This window comes from Cherax quadricarinatus, chromosome 25 (genome assembly GCF_038502225.1).
Source record: "Cherax quadricarinatus isolate ZL_2023a chromosome 25, ASM3850222v1, whole genome shotgun sequence".
NCBI classification, from domain to species: Eukaryota; Metazoa; Arthropoda; class Malacostraca; order Decapoda; family Parastacidae; genus Cherax; species Cherax quadricarinatus.
In genome coordinates this window covers 3425454-3445784 of record NC_091316.1, presented here as the reverse complement: position 1 = coordinate 3445784, position 20331 = coordinate 3425454, and the positions used below count along the sequence as shown (strand labels likewise).

General features: G+C 43.3%; 1 protein-coding gene across 1 annotated transcript in view; it reads left to right on the top strand.

Annotated features, from left to right (window-relative positions):
- Cad87A (cadherin 87A) overlaps positions 1–20331 on the top strand; it is a 134775-nt gene that overhangs the window by 71146 nt on the left and 43298 nt on the right. The window contains exons 3-10 of the mRNA XM_070088566.1: positions 5643–5851; positions 8968–9099; positions 11310–11435; positions 17376–17510; positions 17925–18117; positions 18980–19092; positions 19418–19615; positions 19881–20036. Coding sequence (XP_069944667.1) covers positions 5643–5851; positions 8968–9099; positions 11310–11435; positions 17376–17510; positions 17925–18117; positions 18980–19092; positions 19418–19615; positions 19881–20036 — 1262 coding nt within the window. The remainder of the gene's footprint in view (positions 1–5642; positions 5852–8967; positions 9100–11309; positions 11436–17375; positions 17511–17924; positions 18118–18979; positions 19093–19417; positions 19616–19880; positions 20037–20331) is intronic.

The following is a 20331-nucleotide window of genomic DNA, read 5'->3' as shown; positions in this document are numbered from 1 at the left end:
AAGAGCGAGAAACGAATATGCACAGATAAGAAGGGAGGCTCAGAGACAATATGAAAATGACATAGCATCAAAAGTAAAGACTGACCCGAAGCTGTTGTACAGCCACATCAGGAGGAAAACAACAGTCAAGGACCAGGTAATCAGACTGAGGAAGGGTGATGGGGAATTCACAAGAAACGACCAAGAGGTATGTCAGGAGTTCAACACAAGATTTAAAGAGGTATTTACAGTGGAAAGCAGTAGGACTCCAGGAAATCAGAACAGGGGGGCACACCAGCAAGTGCTGGATGAGGTACATATAACCAAGGAGGAGGTGAAGAAGCTGCTATGCGAACTTGACACCTCAAAGGCGGTGGGACCAGACAACATCTCTCCATGGGTCCTTAAAGAGGGAGCAGAGATATTGTGTGAGCCATTAACAAAGATCTTCAACACATCATTTGAAACTGGGCAACTCCCTGAGGTATGGAAAATGGCAAATGTAGTCCCAATTTTTAAAAAAGGGAGACAGACATGAGGCACTAAACTACAGACCTGTATCACTAACGTGTATAGTATGCAAGGTCATGGAGAAGATCATCAGGAGGAGAGTGGTGGAGCACCTGGAAAGAAACAAGTGTATAATTGACAACCAGCACGGTTTCAGGGAAGGAAAATCCTGTGTCACAAACCTACTAGAGTTTTATGACAAGGTGACAGAAGTAAGACGAGAGAGAGGGGTGAATCGACTGCATATTTTTTGACTGCAAGAAGGCCTTCGACACAGTTCCTCACAAGAGGTTACTGCAAAAGCTAGAGGATCAGGCACACACAACAGGAAAGGCACTGCAATGGATCAGAGAATACCTGGCAGGGAGGCAACAACGAGTCATGGTACGCGACGAGGTGTCAGAGTGGGCGCCTGTGACAAGCGGGGTTCCACAGGGGTCAGTCTTGGGACCTGTGCTCTTCTTGGTATATTTGAACGACATAACGGAAGGGATAGACTCAGAAGTGTCCTTGTTTGCAGATGATGCGAAGTTAATGAGAAGAATCAAATCGGATGAGGATCAGGCAGGACTACAAAGAGACCTGGACAGGCTACAAGCCTGGTCCAGCAACTGGCTCCTTGAATTTAACCCTGCCAAATGCAAAGTCATGAAGATTGGGGAAGGGCAAAGAAGACCGCAGACACAATATAGTTTAGATGGCCAAAGACTGCAAACCTCACTCAAGGAAAAAGATCTGGAGGTGAGCATAACACCGAGCATATCTCCTGAGGTGCACATCAGTCAGATAACTGCTGCAGCATACGGGCGCCTGGCAAACCTACGGATAGCGTTCCGATACCTCAGTAAGGATTCGTTTAAGACTCTGTATACCATTTACGTCAGACCCATACTGGAGTATGCAGCACCAGTTTGGAATCCACACCTAGTCAAGCACGTCAAGAAATTAGAGAAAGTGCAAAGGTTTGCAACAAGACTAGTCCCAGAGCTACGGGGATTGTCCTACGAAGAAAGGTTGAGGGAAATCGGCCTGACGACACTGGAGGACAGGAGGGTCAGGGGAGACATGATAACGACATATAAAATACTGCGCGGAATAGACAAGGTGGACAAAGATGGGATGTTCCAGAGAAGGGACACAGACACAAGAGGTCACAATTGGAAGTTGAAGACTCAGATGAATCAAAGGGATGTTAGGAAGTATTTCTTCAGTCATAGAGTAGTCAGGCCGTGGAATAGCCTAGAAAGTGACGTAGTGGAGGCGGGAACCATACATAGTTTTAAGGCGAGGTATGATAGAGCTCATGGGGCAGGGAGAGAGAGGACCTAGTAGCAATCAGCGAAGAGGTGGGGCCAGGAGCTGTGACTCGACCCCTGCAACCACAAATAGGTGAGTACACACACACACACACACACACGCATACACACATACATAGATACATACACACACACACACACACACACAGGGCCAGGAGCTTGGACTCGACCCCTGCAACCTCAACTAGGTGAGTACACACACACACACACACACACACACACACACACACACACACACACAACAGGTATAACGATGTTGTTTGGTGAGCTGCAAGCGGGTAGTAAATGATATACTTCTTCGGAGGCTTCTTTATTGATAACTAGTGTTGGGTTCCACAGGCTTGTGTGTTTGTGCCCATGGCCCGGGCAGGGCCATGCCCACGAGAGAGAGCTGGGAGTACTTGTGTGTTGATGCCAGGCCGCTGTGTGAGTGAGTGAGAGCGAGGCAAGTCTGGGCATACTGAAGTGGCAAGGCCTATAGATGGCAGCACCTGAGTGGCGCGAAATATGAACTAAGCTGGCAGACAGCATGGGCTGTCTGTGCAGACAGTACAGGCTGTCTACATACGCTCGGCCACCTACCGCGCGTCGTCCCGACGCGACAATACTGGTAGTAAAAGAAACTCGGTCTCTCTCTCGTAAGAACAGGGCACAGAACACAAAATAAAAACATATATATACATATGGACATGGGAAAAAAAAACTTCCTACAGGGAGGGAAGAAAAAAACATGTGGGGCGTGCTGAACATCGTGGTCATAGGCAATGAGCGTCGAAGGGCATCACTGCACGCCTTCCTGCGTCTGGACAGATACTGCAACACGGGAGACATCGCTGCGGCTGAGCTGTGACGTAACAGGGTACGGTCTCCTCTGGAACGGTGAAGCAGACATCGTAGGAGTCGCTGCAGGTTTTCACTCAACCTAGGGCACGACATGCTGGTGCCCTCGAGTGAGGCGTCGACAAAACTCGGCAACTGGGCAGGACTTCTGGCAAGCGACTCAGGAGGACACTTCTCGACTGGTACTGTCGCTGGGCTATCACTGCCGGCGAGCGTGGAGCGAGTTGTGGAGCGAGTCGTGGCAGAGACGACTGGGCGAAACATCTGGGAGTCGTAACATCATACACCAGACTGCAGTGAGAGAGCTAGCAGTCAAAGTGACATCTTCTTTGTGCAGGCTGCTCACTGAAGCTTGTGACACGAGGCTGACACAGCGCCTGGCGACAGGGCTGGCTGCGGCTTGACGAGTATCATCTCTCGACAGCTGGAGTTATAGCAGAGGGTAGTCTAAGCGTCCCCAGACTTGTTTCTCTACATATAACTGCACTCTGAAGGTCTGGAGGTGAAGTGAAACAAATCTCGATGGGAATCGTAGCAGGTACGATTCTACGAACATCACGAGCGACGAGCATAAAAGCTTTCTGTACAAGAGGGCTCGTACGCTCAGGGCTGAGTAATCAGCTGTCAAACACACTGGTCACGGGTGACTTAGTGGTACAACTCAAGGGTCTGACCACAGACCTCACTGGACACACGGAAAACTTACAAACACACCGCTGTACATACGGTACAACATGGCTTAACTAGCAAATGATGCTTTTCTGCGCATAAAACTGACTAAGACATACTAAAATGTGAGAACACTGACTGAGAGGAATTAATTAACACACGACATATATCTTCTCTCAATCTTCTCGATAATACTGAAATAATTACTAGAACACTCGATGTGACATCATGTGATGTCAGGCGTGATGTCGCAAGGTGACGTCAGCAGCAGTGACGTCAGCAGACATCGTGAGGTGACGTCAGGCAGACATCGTGAGGTGACGTCAGAAGACATCGTGAGGTGACGTCAGAAGACATCTCGAGGTGACGTCAGAAGACATCTCGAGGTGACGTCAGGCAGACATCGTGAGGTGACGTCAGCAGACATCGTGACGTCATGAAGTCGGGCAGCATCGTGGGTGACGTCAGCAGACATCTCGGGTGACGTCAGGCAGACATCGTGACGTCATGAAGTCGGGCAGCATCGTGGGTGGCGTCGATGTGATGCGGGCAGCAGACCACAGCATGTGGCCTGGGACATCTGGTAACTCACGTGGCTTTGTAGGTCTACGTGACATCGGCCACACCCACATGACGTCGTGATCCACGTAGCTTCGAGTGGCCTCGGGCACTCGGATACACAGCACTGGCAATGAATTCATACGAAAGACAGCAGAAAACACAGCAGAGGGAGTGGGCAGTGGTGAGTGGTGTATGGTAGGCTAGGAGCGTGGTGAGTGTATGGCAGGGCGAGCATCTAGCCATTCCTCCTCCTCCTCCACCCACAACCACGTGGAGAAGCTCACACTGGACGCAGAAATCACCACAAAACTCACCTCTGGCTTGCTGAAACAGCTGTGCTGAGCTGAACAACAACAGCAACATACAAGTGACGCTGAACACGTGACTTGAGAAACAGCGTGGGACACTGTAGCGTGAGACGCTGGGACGCTGTAGCGTGGGGTCACTGTGACGCCACTCACAATTCTCGGAGAATTTCGGCAAATTTCGGCTGGATCCTGCTTGTACCTGTGTCTGGATGCTCAAACGTGCAGACACGACATCAGGATAACTCGTTGAGAGACGGATGCTTCTTGTGTAGGGTGATGAAGTGAAGATGACTTCATACCTCTTACTCCCTCTCTCCCGGCAAACACAACTTCTGCAAGCACCGCTGTCACCATTTATAACGAAGTTGTTTGGTAGGCTGTAGCGGGTTGTGAATGATATACGTCTTCGGAGGCTTCTTACTTTATTGTTAAGTAGTGGTGGGTTACACAGGCTTGTGTGTTTGTGCCCATGGCCCGGGCAGGGCCATGCCCACGAGAGAGAGCTGGGAGTACTTGTGTGTTGATGCCAGGCCGCTGTGTGAGTGAGTGAGAGCGAGGCAAGTCTGGGCATACTGAAGTGGCAAGGCCTATAGATGGCAGCACCTGAGTGGCGCGAAATATGAACTAAGCTGGCAGACAGCATGGGCTGTCTGTGCAGACAGTACAGGCTGTCTACACAGGCCTAGTGTCTAATCGACATGTGCCTAGGACAAAATGGTAACTAACTGCTGCAGCATATGGGCGCCTGGCAAACCTGAGAATAGAGTTCCGATACCTTAGTAAGGGATCGTTCAAGACACTATACACCGTATAAGTCAAGCCCACACTGTAGTATGCAGCATCAGTTTGGAACCCACACCTAGTCAAGCACGTCAAGAAATTAGAGAAAGTGCAAAGGTTTGCAACAAGGCTAAAGAAAGGTTATATAACGAGTTTATTTGGTGAGCTGAAAGCGGGGAGGGTGTTCAGTGAAAAGCGTCTTCGGAGGCTTCTTACTTCATTTGCAAAGTCTTGGTGGGTACACAGACTTGTGTGTTGTGCCCATGGCCCGGTAGGGCCGTGCCCACGAGGGAGAGAGCTAGTAGGACTTGTGTCTTGCTGCTAGGCCGCTGAGTGAGTGAGAGCGTGTGGGTCCAGTGTCCCACTGACTTTGGGCAGGCCCAGAGGGCAGCACCTTAGTTGCGCAAAATATGAACTAAGCTGGCAGACAGCATAGGCTGTCTGTGCAGACAGTACAGGCTGTCTACATTTAAGGGAAATCGGCCTGACGACACTAGAGGACCTAGTAGCGATCAGTGAAGAGGCGGGGCCTGGAGCTGAGTCTCGACCCCTGAAACCACAATTATGTAAGTACACAGGCAACATTCACATATGTAAGTACACTCAGTCCATAACTGCTTCCGCCGCCAGCCGAGCGACAGTTTGGAGTATTGTTTAAACTTCTCGAGTTTATTTCCAGGTGTGTGGGCCAACCTGCCGCCTTCGTTCACCGCTGACATGAACCTTCACGTAGTAAGCGAGGACACGCCCGTAGGGGCGGCGGTGTACACCTTGAAGGCTTCGGATCCTGAGGGAGGGCCCGTCACTTTCGGCATGAGCGGCTCCGACCGACTCCGGGTGGATCCGGACACCGGCATCGTTACCGTCGCGAAGCCACTGGACCGAGAGGTGGGTTCAAATGCTCTTGATTTTTGTTGCTCTTGTTACTATGAGAACTGGATACACTGTTGTATGAGACAGTTGTATGGGACAGTTGTATGGTGGGCACAAAAGCTAGCCATGTTTATTCCCTGTCATGTTACGTCACACAGGATGGGTCAGGGTGGGTCTCGTGTATACCTAGCGTTAAAGTCGCTCAGGGAAAGATTAATGAAGGGAGGAATGCGTGAAGGAAAGAATGAGCAAATGGAAGAAGGAATGAGTGAACGGAAGGACAAATGAATGAATAGAAGAAGAAATAGGAGAATGGAACGTACAGTGAATCATTGGACAGTGGAATACAATTTTTTTTTTTTAATTTAGCAAAATTAGACACAACAGTGTGCTGCTACTCTATTCTGTATGATAGTTACACAGTGGGAACCAAAGCTAACTATTTGTACCTGTCATATTCCATCATGAAGGATGTGTTACATACAGTGTTGAAATCTGTCAGTCTGAGCTGGCAGACTTCAGTAGTGTCAGCATGAACTGGGAGACTTCAGTAGTGTCAGTCTGAGCTGGGAGACTTCAGTAGTGTCAGTCTGAGCTGGGAGACTTCAGTAGTGTCAGTCTGAGCTGGGAGACTACAGTAGTGTCAGTCTGAGCTGGGAGACTTCAGTAGTGTCAGTTTGAGCTGGGAGACTTCAGTAGTGTCAGTCTGAGCTGGGAGACTTCAGTAGTGTCAGTTTGAGCTGGGAGACTTCAGTAGTGTCAGTCTGAGCTGGGAGACTTCAGTAGTGTCAGTCTGAGCTGGGAGACTTCAGTAGTGTCAGTCTGAGCTGGGAGACTTCAGTAGTGTCAGTCTGAGCTGGGAGACTTCAGTAGTGTCAGTCTGAGCTGGGAGACTTCAGTAGTGTCAGTCTGAGCTGGGAGACTTCAGTAGTGTCAGTCTGAGCTGGGAGACTTCAGTAGTGTCAGTCTGAGCTGGGAGACTTCAGTAGTGTCAGTCTGAGCTGGGAGACTTCAGTAGTGTCAGTCTGAGCTGGGAGACTTCAGTAGTGTCAGTCTGAGCTGGGAGACTACAGTAGTGTCAGTCTGAGCTGGGAGACTACAGTAGTACTTCAGCAGGGCACTGAAGGTATCGTCAGGTATTCCATTAAAGGTTCATCAGCAACAAGTGCTTAGGTGTCGGTGGAATACAAAATGATTGAAGGTTGTAAGACTGAAGAGAATGGAAGGTTGTAGTGAAAGATTGTAAGACTGAGGAATGTGAGGAAGGTCCACCAGTATATGAATGGTAGTGGGGAAGATTTGAGCAATGAATATAACATGGAAAAGCATCAAGTATATATATATATATAATATATATATATATATATATATATATATATATATATATATATATTATATATATATTAGTTAGAGTATGTAGGAAAGAGGGAAATTTTTTCCCAGTAAAAGTAGGCCTTAGACAAGGATGTGTGATGTCACCGTGGTTGTTTAATATATTTATAGATGGGGTTGTAAGAGAAGTAAATGCGAGGGTCTTGGCAAGAGGCGTGGAGTTAAAAGATAAAGAATCACACACAAAGTGGGAGTTGTCACAGCTGCTCTTTGCTGATGACACTGTGCTCTTGGGAGATTCTGAAGAGAAGTTGCAGAGATTGGTGGATGAATTTGGTAGGGTGTGCAAAAGAAGAAAATTAAAGGTGAATACAGGAAAGAGTAAGGTTATGAGGATAACAAAAAGATTAGGTGATGAAAGATTGAATATCAGATTGGAGGGAGAGAGTATGGAGGAGGTGAACGTATTCAGATATTTGGGAGTGGACGTGTCAGCAGATGGGTCTATGAAAGATGAGGTGAATCATAGAATTGATGAGGGAAAAAGAGTGAGTGGTGCACTTAGGAGTCTGTGGAGACAAAGAACTTTGTCCTTGGAGGCAAAGAGGGGAATGTATGAGAGTATAGTTTTACCAACGCTCTTATATGGGTGTGAAGCGTGGGTGATGAATGTTGCAGCGAGGAGAAGGCTGGAGGCAGTGGAGATGTCATGTCTGAGGGCAATGTGTGGTGTGAATATAATGCAGAGAATTCGTAGTTTGGAAGTTAGGAGGAGGTGCGGGATTACCAAAACTGTTGTCCAGAGGGCTGAGGAAGGGTTGTTGAGGTGGTTCGGACATGTAGAGAGAATGGAGCGAAACAGAATGACTTCAAGAGTGTATCAGTCTGTAGTGGAAGGAAGGCGGGGTAGGGGTCGGCCTAGGAAGGGTTGGAGGGAGGGGGTAAAGGAGGTTTTGTGTGCGAGGGGCTTGGACTTCCAGCAGGCATGCGTGAGCGTGTTTGATAGGAGTGAATGGAGACAAATGGTTTTTAATACTTGACGTGCTGTTGGAGTGTGAGCAAAGTAACATTTATGAAGGGATTCAGGGAAACCGGCAGGCCGGACTTGAGTCCTGGAGATGGGAAGTACAGTGCCTGCACTCTGAAGGAGGGGTGTTAATGTTGCAGTTTTAAAAACTGTAGTGTAAAGCACCCTTCTGGCAAGACAGTGATGGAGTGAATGATGGTGAAAGTTTTTCTTTTTCGGGCCACCCTGCCTTGGTGGGAATCGGCCAGTGTGATAAAAAAAAAAAATAATAATAATATATATATATATATATATATATATATATATATATATATATATATATATATATATATATATATATATTTCTATGTGTGGGTTATTCACTGCTCGTGGGATATATAGCAATTGTGATGGACTCTGTTGGAGATTTTTAACTTTGTTCATTAGGTACTTAGGTTCATGTTATTTATGTATTATTCTAGCCATGGCATTGTGACTCTTTAGTCAATATATGTGTAACTTATCATCGATAACCGCCCCAAAAAATGTCAAGGTGACTTCCATTGCAATCCTTGTAATACCTGCTAACTACAGGAGGGTCCCGCTTCTACAGCAGGTTAGGTTCCGGGATATAATTGAAAATCGCTGTATTAGCGAAACGCTGTAAAGCGGGACCTGACTGTACTAGGTCAAACTAATGCCTAGGTTCCGCTGACTAGTAGTCGTGAACTATATAACCTTAATTCATGGATGATGAAGACACATTTTGTTATTTTGTGTGTTTATCCCCCAGCAAAATGACACATTACGTCTGGTGGTGACGGTGGAAGATGAGGTGAAGGGAGGAGCTGAGAATAATGTCGTCCGTGTGCCCATCTCTCTCATTGTCCTCGACACCAATGATAACTCTCCCAAATTCCTTCAGGTAAGTCCACGTTTCTCTTACCAGTATAGTTTTGGAACTTTGATAGTACTCGACCAATAGTTAATCTTAAGTATTTCTCATGATTCTTCTCGTCTCTTAATAAGCCTTATTTAATTTGCATAGGAACTACAATTTCGTCCTTTACAAACTGTCCTAACGTTGATCTACGTCTTCACTGGCAGAACTACGAATATTTAAAAAAAAAATATTTAATTAAAAAAAAGAAGGCAATTTTCTGTATGTAATAAGACCCCAAATTTTTTTTTTTGGAACTGGATGCTCACCTGTCAGAAATATGGAGTCTTGTTGCTTGCTGTAATATTGCAGATATACCTTTTTTCCTCATTTTTTTTAATTTACGTAATTTTTATGTTCTGATAATTACAATTTATAGCAGTTCTTGTGATTTTATATCTGTTTTGGCACTAATGTTAGGTACTGAAATAGTAATCAAATAGTCACAAACCCACTGACAGGTGAACATTTTCACCTGTCTTGGTCACATAATATTGTCCAGAAATAAATGCAAATTATTTGTAGGCCCCAGCAATATTTTTTGAAGTACTGGAGTATGAAACACCTAAGCATGGTGTCAGACAAGAGTGTCACTCTACACTGCTGATGGTGCACTTAGTATTGCTGAATGTGCACTGCTCCCAGTAAACCTTGGCATGTTTTTTTTTATGTTCTGACTTTTACACATAAACATGTCTGTCTAGCTCTGTCTGTTTACCTCTGTCTGCCTGTGTCTCTCTCTCAGAGAGACAGGATTGTCATGTCTGATTCCTGAACAAGTGGAAATGTGTATTAGTTGCCAGTCATGCTTATGCATCATGTCTACAAGCACAGTATAGCACTGTCTTTTTTGGGGTTATCCTAACCCTACAATACCCTAACCATACAATAGAGCAAAAAAGTAATGTGAAGGACCTGGGAGTGATATTGTCAGAGGATCTCGCCTTCAAAGACCACAACAATGTATCTACCTCATCTGCTAGGAAAATGATAGGATGGATAATGAGAACCTTCAAAACTAGGGACGCCAAGTCCATGATGATTCTCTTCAAATCGCTTGTGCTCTCTAGGCTGGAATACTGCTGTACACTAATGGCCCCCATCAACGCTGGCGACATTGCAGACCTGGAGAGTGTACAAAGAACTTTTACGACACACACAAGTGCAATAATGCACCTAAACTACTGGGAATGGTTGAAGGTCCTTGATCTGTATTCCCTGGAACACAGGCAAGAGAGATACATGATAATATACACTTGGAAGGTGCTGGAGGGATTGGTACCAAACCTGCACATGAAAATCACTCCATATGAAAGCAAAAGACTCGGCAGGAGATGCAACATTTCCCTGATGAAAAGCAGGGGTGCCACGAGTACTTTGAGAGAACACAATAAGTGTCCGGGGCCCAAGACTGTTCAATTGCCTGCCAGCATACATAAGGGGGATTACCAATAGACCCCTGGCTGTCTTCAAGAAGGCACTGGACAGGCACCTAAAGTCAGTACCTGACCAACCGGGCTGTGGTTCGTACGTCAACTTGCATGCGGCCAGCAGTAACAGCCTGGTTGATCAGACCCTGATCCACCATGAGACCTGGTTCCAGACCGGGCCATGGGGGCGTTGACCCCCAAATCCCTCTCCAGGTAAACCCCAGGTATCCTAAGTAATTTACACTGTATGACAGTTGTACTTGTGTGTACCGTGCCTAAATAAATAAACTTACTTTGTCCTTGATTCTGGTTTATGAGCGGTTCAGGCAGAGAGAGAGACAAAGAGATAGAGACAGAGATACAGAGTGAGCGCCTGCCCGCCCGCCCACCTGCCTGCCCTATCATGTCAAATTTGGAGGCATGAAAAATAAAACTTAAATCTACGTTTGGAGTGCTAGCAGTAACAACGTAGATCAATGTTTGGACAGTTATGGGGTGAATGATTTGGTATGAATGGTCTTAAAATTCCACGTTTAATTTAATTAATTTTAACGATGTTGAATGTTATTTCTATAAGAGAAATTTATGGTACTAACCCTTTCAAGTTAATTTTTAAAGGGGGTGGACTGGTAAGCCAGTGGAAGGCCTCTGTCAGATGAACAAAAGCTCCAGAGGTGGGTCATCACGTAACTAAGACGCGCATCAGGAAACACTTGTCCTGTTTTCTGACAGCATTACCTAAGCTAACCTTAACTTCCTTGGCAGACACCATATGAGGCCATGGTTGGTGAAGATGCTGCTCTGGGTAGTACTGTCCTGCCGGGCATTAGACTCGTAGACGAGGACCAGGTTGGGGACAACATCAAAGTGGAATGCGAGCCCATTAGTCAGGTAAGTTGTATAAGATGGGGGCGGGGTGCCATTTTGAGAATTTTAGACTAGGTACTCTTTCTCATTTCACAGTCACTCATATTGCAAAGAACACTGTGGTGCAAAAGGAGGTGACCTGACTATGATCTGGTACATGCTGGTAGCTGCATATAGAACTACAGTGGACCCCGGTTATCGGTCGTAATCCGTTCCAGAAGGTCAGGCGATAACCGAAATGGCCGAAAACTGAATTAATATTTCCCACAAGAATTAATGGAAATACAATTAATCCGTTCCGAACAAAAATATTCACAAAAACAATTTTTTTAACAATTATGTAAGTGTTACATACCTTTATTGAAGGCTAATGCTGACTTCTGGAAGATACGGAGGAGTTAGTATTTGGAAGGGGAATCCCCCTCCATAAAGACTTTAGGCAGTAAAGCCTTAAGAACATAAGAACATAAGAAAGGAGGAACACTGCAGGAGGCCTGTTGGCCCATACTAGGCAGGTCCTTTACAATTCATCCCACTAACAAAACATTTGCCCAACCCAATTTTCAATGCCACCCAAGAAATAAGCTCTGATGTGAAAGTCCCACTCAAATCCAACCCCTCCCACTCATGTACTTATCCAACCTAAATTTGAAACTACCCAAAGTCCCAGCCTCAATAACCCAACTGGGTAGACTGTTCCACTCATCAACTACCCTATTTCCAAACCAATACTTTCCTATGTCCTTTCTAAATCTGAACTTATCTAATTTAAATCCATTACTGCGGGTTCTCTCTTGGAGAGACATCCTCAAGACCTTATTAATATCCCCTTTATTAATACCTATCTTCTACTTATACACTTCGATCAGGTCTCCCCTCATTCTTCGTCTAACAAGTGAATGTAACTTAAGAGTCTTCAATCTTTCTTCATAAGGAAGATTTCTAATGCTATGTATTAATTTAGTCATCCTACGCTGAATGTTTTCTAATGAATTTATGTCCATTCTGTAATATGGAGACCAGAACTGAGCTGCATAATCTAGGTGAGGCCTTACTAATGATGTATAAAGCTGCAGTATGACCTCTGGACTTCTGTTGCTTACACTTCTTGATATAAATCCCAGTAATCTATTTGCCTTATTACGTACGCTTAAGCATTGCTGTCTTGGTTTAAGGTTGCTGCTCACCATAACCCCCAAGTCCTTTTCGCAATCTGTATGGCTAAGTTCTACATCATTTAACTTATAAGTACTAGGGTTATGGGCACTCCCAAGCTTCAGAACCTTGCATTTATCTACATTGAACTGCATCTGCCACTTTTCTGACCAAGAATAGAGTTTGTTTAAATCCTCCTGAAGTTCCATAACATCTACGTTTGAATCAATTATCCTACCTATCTTTGTGTCATCGGCGAATTTGCTCATAGTCATCGGCGAATTTACTTCCCTTCTGTCTTTTAATGCCACTAGGACCAGCTTGAGAGTCGCTGGACCCCTGTCTCACAAAATAACTGTCCAGAGTGCTCTGTTTCTGGCATCTCTTTAAGATTTCCTTGAAGTGGGACAGGGTTTTGTCACTAAACATGTTGCAGATATGGCTTGTTTCAGCTTTGTCAGGGTGGTGTTTCTCTACAAAAGCTTGCACCCTAGTCCACATTGCACACACACCTCTTTAATGTAGGTCCTGTTTGGCATTTTCTTCCAAGACAGGCCTGTTTCATCACAATTGAACACTTGTTGGGGTTTGAATCCTTCAGCCTTTACATAGTCCTGGAATTTGTGAACATACTTTTCAGCCGCACATTTGTCAGAACTTGCAGCCTCACCATGCCTTACAACACTGTGTATGCCACTACGCTTCTTAAATCTATCAAACCATCCTTTGCTGGCCCTAAATTCACAAACTGCAGCACTTGTTCCAGGCATTTTCTTTGCAAGATCCTCATGCAACTGCCTTGCCTTCTCACAAACAATAGACTCCACAACACTGTCTCCCACTAATTCTTTTTCCTTAATCCACAATAATAATAACTTTTCATCTCTTCCATTATTGGTGGCCTTTGTTTAGGTAGAAAAGCTACTCCTTTTGCAACATTAGCATCTTTGATTTGTTCTTTCTTTGCCAGGATGGATGTAATTGTTGATTTATTCTTGCTGTACATCCTGGCAAGTCCCACCACCTTCATACCACTTTCAAGCTTTTCTATCACTTCATGCTTAAATTCCATGGTGTTTCACACTTTCTTTACCAGAGGAACTTTCTTTGGAGTCATGGTTACTTATTTCACACTTGCACTGCAAAAAAAAAAAACTAAAAACAATGGAAAACAAGCAAAATGTTTGGATGTATGAGCAGAAGCTTCCTCAGCCACTGAGAGACAAAGCCAAACTGATGCTCAAGTGGCCCCAGCCGGCGGATGGACGTGTCCCAAACGGCCGATAACCGGGTGCTGAAAAACCGGCCGATAACCGAGTTGGCCGATAACAGAACCGGCTGATAACCGGGGGTCCAGTGTAATTAAACTGTTTATGCAGAAGCAACAGAGGCTATCAGCCCCTCTGGCTGAGCCCCTAAAGTCCCTCAAAGGGCTGAGTGGGCTGAAATCCACTTCCTGGAGAATTTTCTCCATAGGTCAGCCTACCAGTTGAGGAGGTTACCAATCTGTAAATTGGCAAGACACTTGTGTTTAGGGCATGTTTGAAAAATTTATAAGTGCTGTAGCTTATTATACCTAATTCATAGGACTGAGAAATTTCCTGGGTAGGCTGAACTGAAATGACCTGACAGTGGGTCAGATTGGTGGTGATGGTTGCTAATATGACATTTTTCAGAGAATAGTTCTAACTGCTCAGACAACTTATGTTCCAAATAGGGAAATTAGATAATAAGAAAATGATTCTAAATGGGTAAAGAATAGATTAAAACATCTCATTGGTCAAAAGAAAGGCATATACATGTATAGGCAAATCAGAAGATGGGAGGGGCAGTTAAGAAAGCAATATATTCAGCTAAAGAGAGAAATAAAAAAGGGAATAAGAAAAGCAAAAAAAAGATTGAGGTTAAAGTTGCAAGGAATTTGAAGACTAATCCGAAAGGTTTCTTTCAGGTATATAGAGGTACGATTAGGGACAAAATAGGCCAACTCAAAAGTTTCTCGGGTCAGCTAACTGACAGTGATAAGGTAATGTGTAGAATTTTTAACACTTACTTTCTTTCAGGTTTTTATGCAGGAAGATACTAGCAAAATTCCAGAAATAAATTATGTAGAGCAGGAGGAAAATAAACTATGTACATTTAGGGTCTATGTACAATTAGGGTCACTAGTGACATGGTCCTCAAACAAATAGATAAATTAAAACCTAACAAATCCCCAGGTCCTGATGAATTGTTTGCAAGGGGTTTAAAGGAATGTAAGGAGGAACTTAGCAAACCTTTGGCTAATCTTTTCAACATATCACTACAAACTAGTATAGTTTGGAGATAGGTCCTTAGCATCGAACTATAGACCAATAAGCCTAACCTCCATTGTGGGAAAATTTATGGAATCAATAATTGCCAAGGCAATTCATAACCATCTTGAAAGGCATAAATTGATTTGTAGATGAATGGTTCAGAGAACCGACATGTTGATAAATTTGACACATGTGCAACTCTTGGGTATCTTTATTGAGGAAACGTTTCGCCAAACAGTGGCTTCATCAGTCCATACGTAGGAGAAACTTGAAGAACAGGAGGAGAATGAGGTAATCAGTCCCTCAACCTTGAGTCGATGTGTTCAGTCCATCAATCTTGAATAGAATGGACTGAACACATCGACTCAAGGTTGAGGGACTGATTACCTCATTCTCCTCCTGTTCTTCAAGTTTCTCCTACGTATGGACTGATGAAGCCACTGTGTGGCGAAATGTTTCCTCAATAAAGATACCCAAGAGTTGCACATGTGTCTAATTTATCATCATAAATTGATTAATGAATCTCAATATGGTTTTACAAAGGGGCATTCCTGCCTTATGAATTTATTAAATTTTTTCACCGAGGTATTTGAGGAGGTAGATAATGGTATGAATATGATATTGTGTATATGAACTTCAGGAAGGCTTTAGATAGAGTTCCACATTAGAGGTTATTGAGGAAAATTAAGGCATATGGAATAGGAGAGGCATGTTTGACAGATAGGCAGCAGAGAGCTTGCATAAATGGGGAGAAATTAGAGTGGGGGTGTGTCATGAGTGGTGTTCCACAGGGGTCAGTGTTGGGTCTTTTGCTGTTCACAATTTACATAAACAACATAGATGAAGGAATAAATAGTGACATAAGCAAGTTTGCTGATGACACCAGAATAGGCCATTGCATTCATTCTGGCAAGGACATTAGAGCACTTCAGGATGATTTGAATGGACAGATGCAGTGTTTGGAGAAATGTAAAGTTGTAAGTGTTGGACAGGAAAATAAATAACTAAATAATGCAGATCTTAATATTACTGATTGCAAAAAAGATTTAGGAGTTCTGGTTAGCAGTAATCTAAAACCAAGACAACAGTGCATAAATGTTTGCAGTAAGCGAACAGAATCCTTGGCTTCATATCACGACATATAAATAACTTGAGTCCTCAGGTTAGTAAGTAAGTTTTTTCAGGTATACATAAATACAGTTACATTGATTATCATACATAGCAGCATAGGTGTAGAGAACCTAGGAGACCCCAGAAAAGTCAGACAGAGTGACTTATTTCCATTGGGGTCTTTTTTCTGTAGCTCTATATATCTTTGGTTAGGCCTCACTTAGATTATTCCATATATCAGAAATCTTTCCTATGAGGACAAACTGAGGGCTCTAAATCTGCACTCTCTAGAAAGGCATAGAATTAGGGAGGATATGATTGAGGCGTATAAATGGAAAACAGGATTAAATATATGGGATGTTTATAACTTGCTGAAAGTATCCAAGATAGGAGCAGCAATGGTTTCAAGTTGGAAAAATTTAGGTTCAGAAAGGATAGGAAAGCACTGGTTTGGTAGAGTTGTGGAGGAGTGGAACAAACTCTTGAGTACTGTCATTGTGTAGTTTTAAAAATAGGTTAGACAAATAGTAAGTAAGTAAGTAAGTTTATTCAGGTATACACAAATACAGTTACATAGAATTATCATACATAGCAGCATATGTGTAGAGAACCTAGGATAACCCAAAAAAGTCAGACAGAGTGACTTATTTCCATTGGGGTCCAGTTTCTGCAAACAGAAATCACTCCCTATGAAAGCAAAAGACTTGGCAAGCGATGCAACATACCCCCAGTGAAAACTAGGGGTGCTACTGGTACACTAAGAGAAAATACAATAAGTGTCCAGGGCCCAAGACTGTTCAACAGCCTCCCACTAGCCATAAGGGGCATTACCAGTAGACCTCTGGTTGTCTTCAAGAGGAAGCTGGACAGATGCCTAAAGTTAGTGCTGGATCAGCTGGGCTATGGTTTGTACGTTGGCGTACATGCGGCCAGCAGTAACAGCCTCGTTGATCAGGCCTTGATCCACTGGGAGGCCTGGTCGTGGACTGGGCAATGGGGGTGTTGATCCCCAGAACGCCCTCCAGGTAGACTCCAGGCAGGCAGGTAGGTAGGTAGAGTGGGTGTGGGTGGGTGGGTGGGTGGGTGTGAGTTGGACCTGACTGGCTTGTGCTGGTGGGTTTGATGCTGTGCTCCAACCTTCTTAAGTGGATGTGCCTTACACCTGACAGGCTTTGGCCAGTTGATTAAGCTGGTAGGTGACTTGGACCTACCTAATGTGGGTCAATAGACCTGCTGCAGTGCTCTTTCCTTATGTGGAATGAGTCAATTTGCAATGTTGAATGAATGAAACTATTTGACATTAATTGTTACACAGTGTATCATTAGTATTGTAGTAGGCACTTAATTAAACAATCTTGTTTCATTCAGTGCTTTAATTGCTTTTTAAATCTTGTCTTCCTAGGGTGATGATGTTTGTAAGGCTTTTACCATTGTGGCCTCTCAGACCTCTGCTCGCAAGTTCTCAGGCAGCCTCGTCCTTAATCAACCCCTTCAATATTCTACTCGCAACCTTTACCAGTTTAAATTGGTTGCCTCAGTGAGTAACTTAATTTAATGCATTTTAAAAGTGTTAGCTTTTACATTTCTAAGAATATCTCTGTAAGATTTTAAGTAAATTTCACTCGTGTAGTAAGTTACTGTCAGCTAAATTGAATATTGGTCATGAAAATGCTGGCACACTTTTGGAGGAAGTAGACCAAAGGTTATAATAATTTATATTCCTATTCTTCAAGATGATTGTGCAGAGCCTTTATGGTAGTATATATTTTTAATACTATTTTTTTTGTAGTTTGAGATGCATCTCATTTCTTTAGATGGCTAAATAGAGAATAAACAAATATTAATACAGTACTGTTTGAACTGAATTTTGAATATGTATGAAACTAATGATGTGCATTGAATCTTTACCACATCTCATTACCTTACACAAACTTCAACATGACGATGGCAGGATGGAGGGCAGGTGTCAAGCGTGGGTGTAGTGATACGAGTGAGAGATGTGCAGAATTCCCCTCCAGTTTTCTCTGGCTCCCTCACTGGCATTATTACCGAGGATGATGCCATTGGTACCCGAGTCATGAGCCTTCAGGCAGCAGACGGTGACACTGGAGCTCCTAGACCTATCAGATATGAACTTATTACCAGTGAGTATTTTATCATACACCTGTACGTGCTCTTCTGAGCTAACTGGGTGTCCAGCATTAATACATGTGTACTTATCAGAATAATTTTGTAGTTTTTTCTGTGAGCTTCTGATAAGTTTATGCTATGGTTATTGTTGTTAGTTTACCAAAAGACTTTTTCATTGATTTGTATCTTTTACTGGTGTATCTTGGAATTACTGTCAGTCATTACTTGATTATTCTATATTTTCCCTATCTGAAATTTTTAATTTTTTCAACAGACACACATACTTAAGTACAGTGGTGGAAGCCATAAGATACTCAGCAATGTAAGCAAAACTGTAGCCACGCTAAAATAATAATATACATGTAATAGTAAAAGCTTAGTTCAGTATTTATATTATAACATGAGCAGGAGAGAGATACTTTCCTCTCCCATTATACTGCCAAATGTTTTGATCTGAAGAACACACTGGATGTGACTTGACCTTGGCTGTCTCCTCGCCTTTCGAGGCCCTGACTCAATATAATGTTCCTCCATTCTTATGTTCTTAAGTGTGTGGGTTGCTGTTGGTGTTTTTGATAAGGACTTGTCTTGTATGGGCCAGTAAGCCTGCTGCAGTGTTCCTCCATTCTTATGTCAGGCTTCTCCCCAAGACTGACCAAAATATCTCCCAGTTCTGTTATAAATTGTTTTAGCTTTAGTATTTTAATTATTTATTCTTTGATGCTATTTTACTATTTTTAGTGAAAGCAAAATTGTATTCATTCAGAGAAAGGGTAAGATAAATTGATTAGAAAGGTAAAGATTGTCTAATAAATTTATTTAAGGTTAAGTCATCTTAATTCATTTTGGTAACATGTAGCATCTCTTTCTTTGTAGATCCACTGGACTTCTTCACTTTAGATGCCAAATCTGGTGAGCTTCGCACTGCAAAACCACTGGATCGTGAAGCCCTACAGTCTCCTGATGGTGTGGTCAAAGTCAGGGTCAAGGTGAGTCAAGTGACTGTAATTAGACAAGGTCAAGAGTGAGAAAAATCATTAGGATCAAATATCGGTGTTTATTAAACAAATATTGTAGGCTAGACAAGCTTGATGAATTTGTTGATGCTGATCAAGAACCTTTGCAGGTTGATGAAGATTTTGTTCCAGATTACTGAAAATACAAAAAAAAAAAAAAAGAGAGGTACTCTTTCCTAATGGTAGTGAAAGATGACTAAAGCCACCTCATGACAAGGCTTTTGTCTTATAACATTTACTGTACTTTTGTTTTTGCACTGTTCCTGTCACTCTCCTCAAGAATTTTCTCTTATTTCAGGCTTATGAGACAATCAATGGGAGCCCCATTGGTACAAAAGATACAGAAACTGTAGCTGATGTAACCATTACTATTCGTGATGTGAACGATGAGCCTCCATCCTTCAACAAACGGGAGTATCGAGCCTCTGTGCCGGAAAATGTTCCCGATGGGACCCCTCTTCCTAACCTTGACATGTTTGTCCAGGATACTGATGTGGTAGGTAGTTAAGAGCTGGTCTGGCTCTGTTCCTGTCATAGTTGTCAGAGGAAAAGATAGCAAAAAATATCTTTAGGTTTAGTTTTGATAAATGATTCTCTGCATAACTGAAGCATGGTAGAGTATCTGAGTGGACTCTCCTCTATGATTGTGATTAGACATCCTGACTTCCTAATTCATAGTTTCTTTTGTATCCTATGGACTTAAGGTGATGTTTGGATTAATATGAAAAGCAAGTGCTTCATGGTCTGACGTTTCTCATTAGGGTTCCAACTCAGTGTTCAGCTTACGCCTTGTGGATGCGTCTGGAATTTTCAGTGTGGAGCCACAGGTGGCCTCAGGATCATCTTCTGTCAGCATCAGAGTGGCTCATGGACCCCTCGACTTTGAGAATCCCAACCAGCGCAAGTTCCTCTTGCAGGTATGCCAAATATTTACATATGTACAAGATACTGTACATATTGAGCCCTATTAGATGAGCTAATGCAGTTCATTAAACTTCAGGTCCTACAATATCCTTATATCTTCCCCCTCCCCCTCTAAAAAAAAATCTAAAACTAGTTTGAGTTTGTTGATAATCCTCGGCATCCTACACATTATTATTGCTGCAAAATATGTGCATGTTATTTGTGTGTATAGTGCAACTTTTTCCTATATTATATGGAGGGGAGCTAGAGAGGAAGGAGAGAGGGGAAAAAAAATTTGAGCAATTTAAT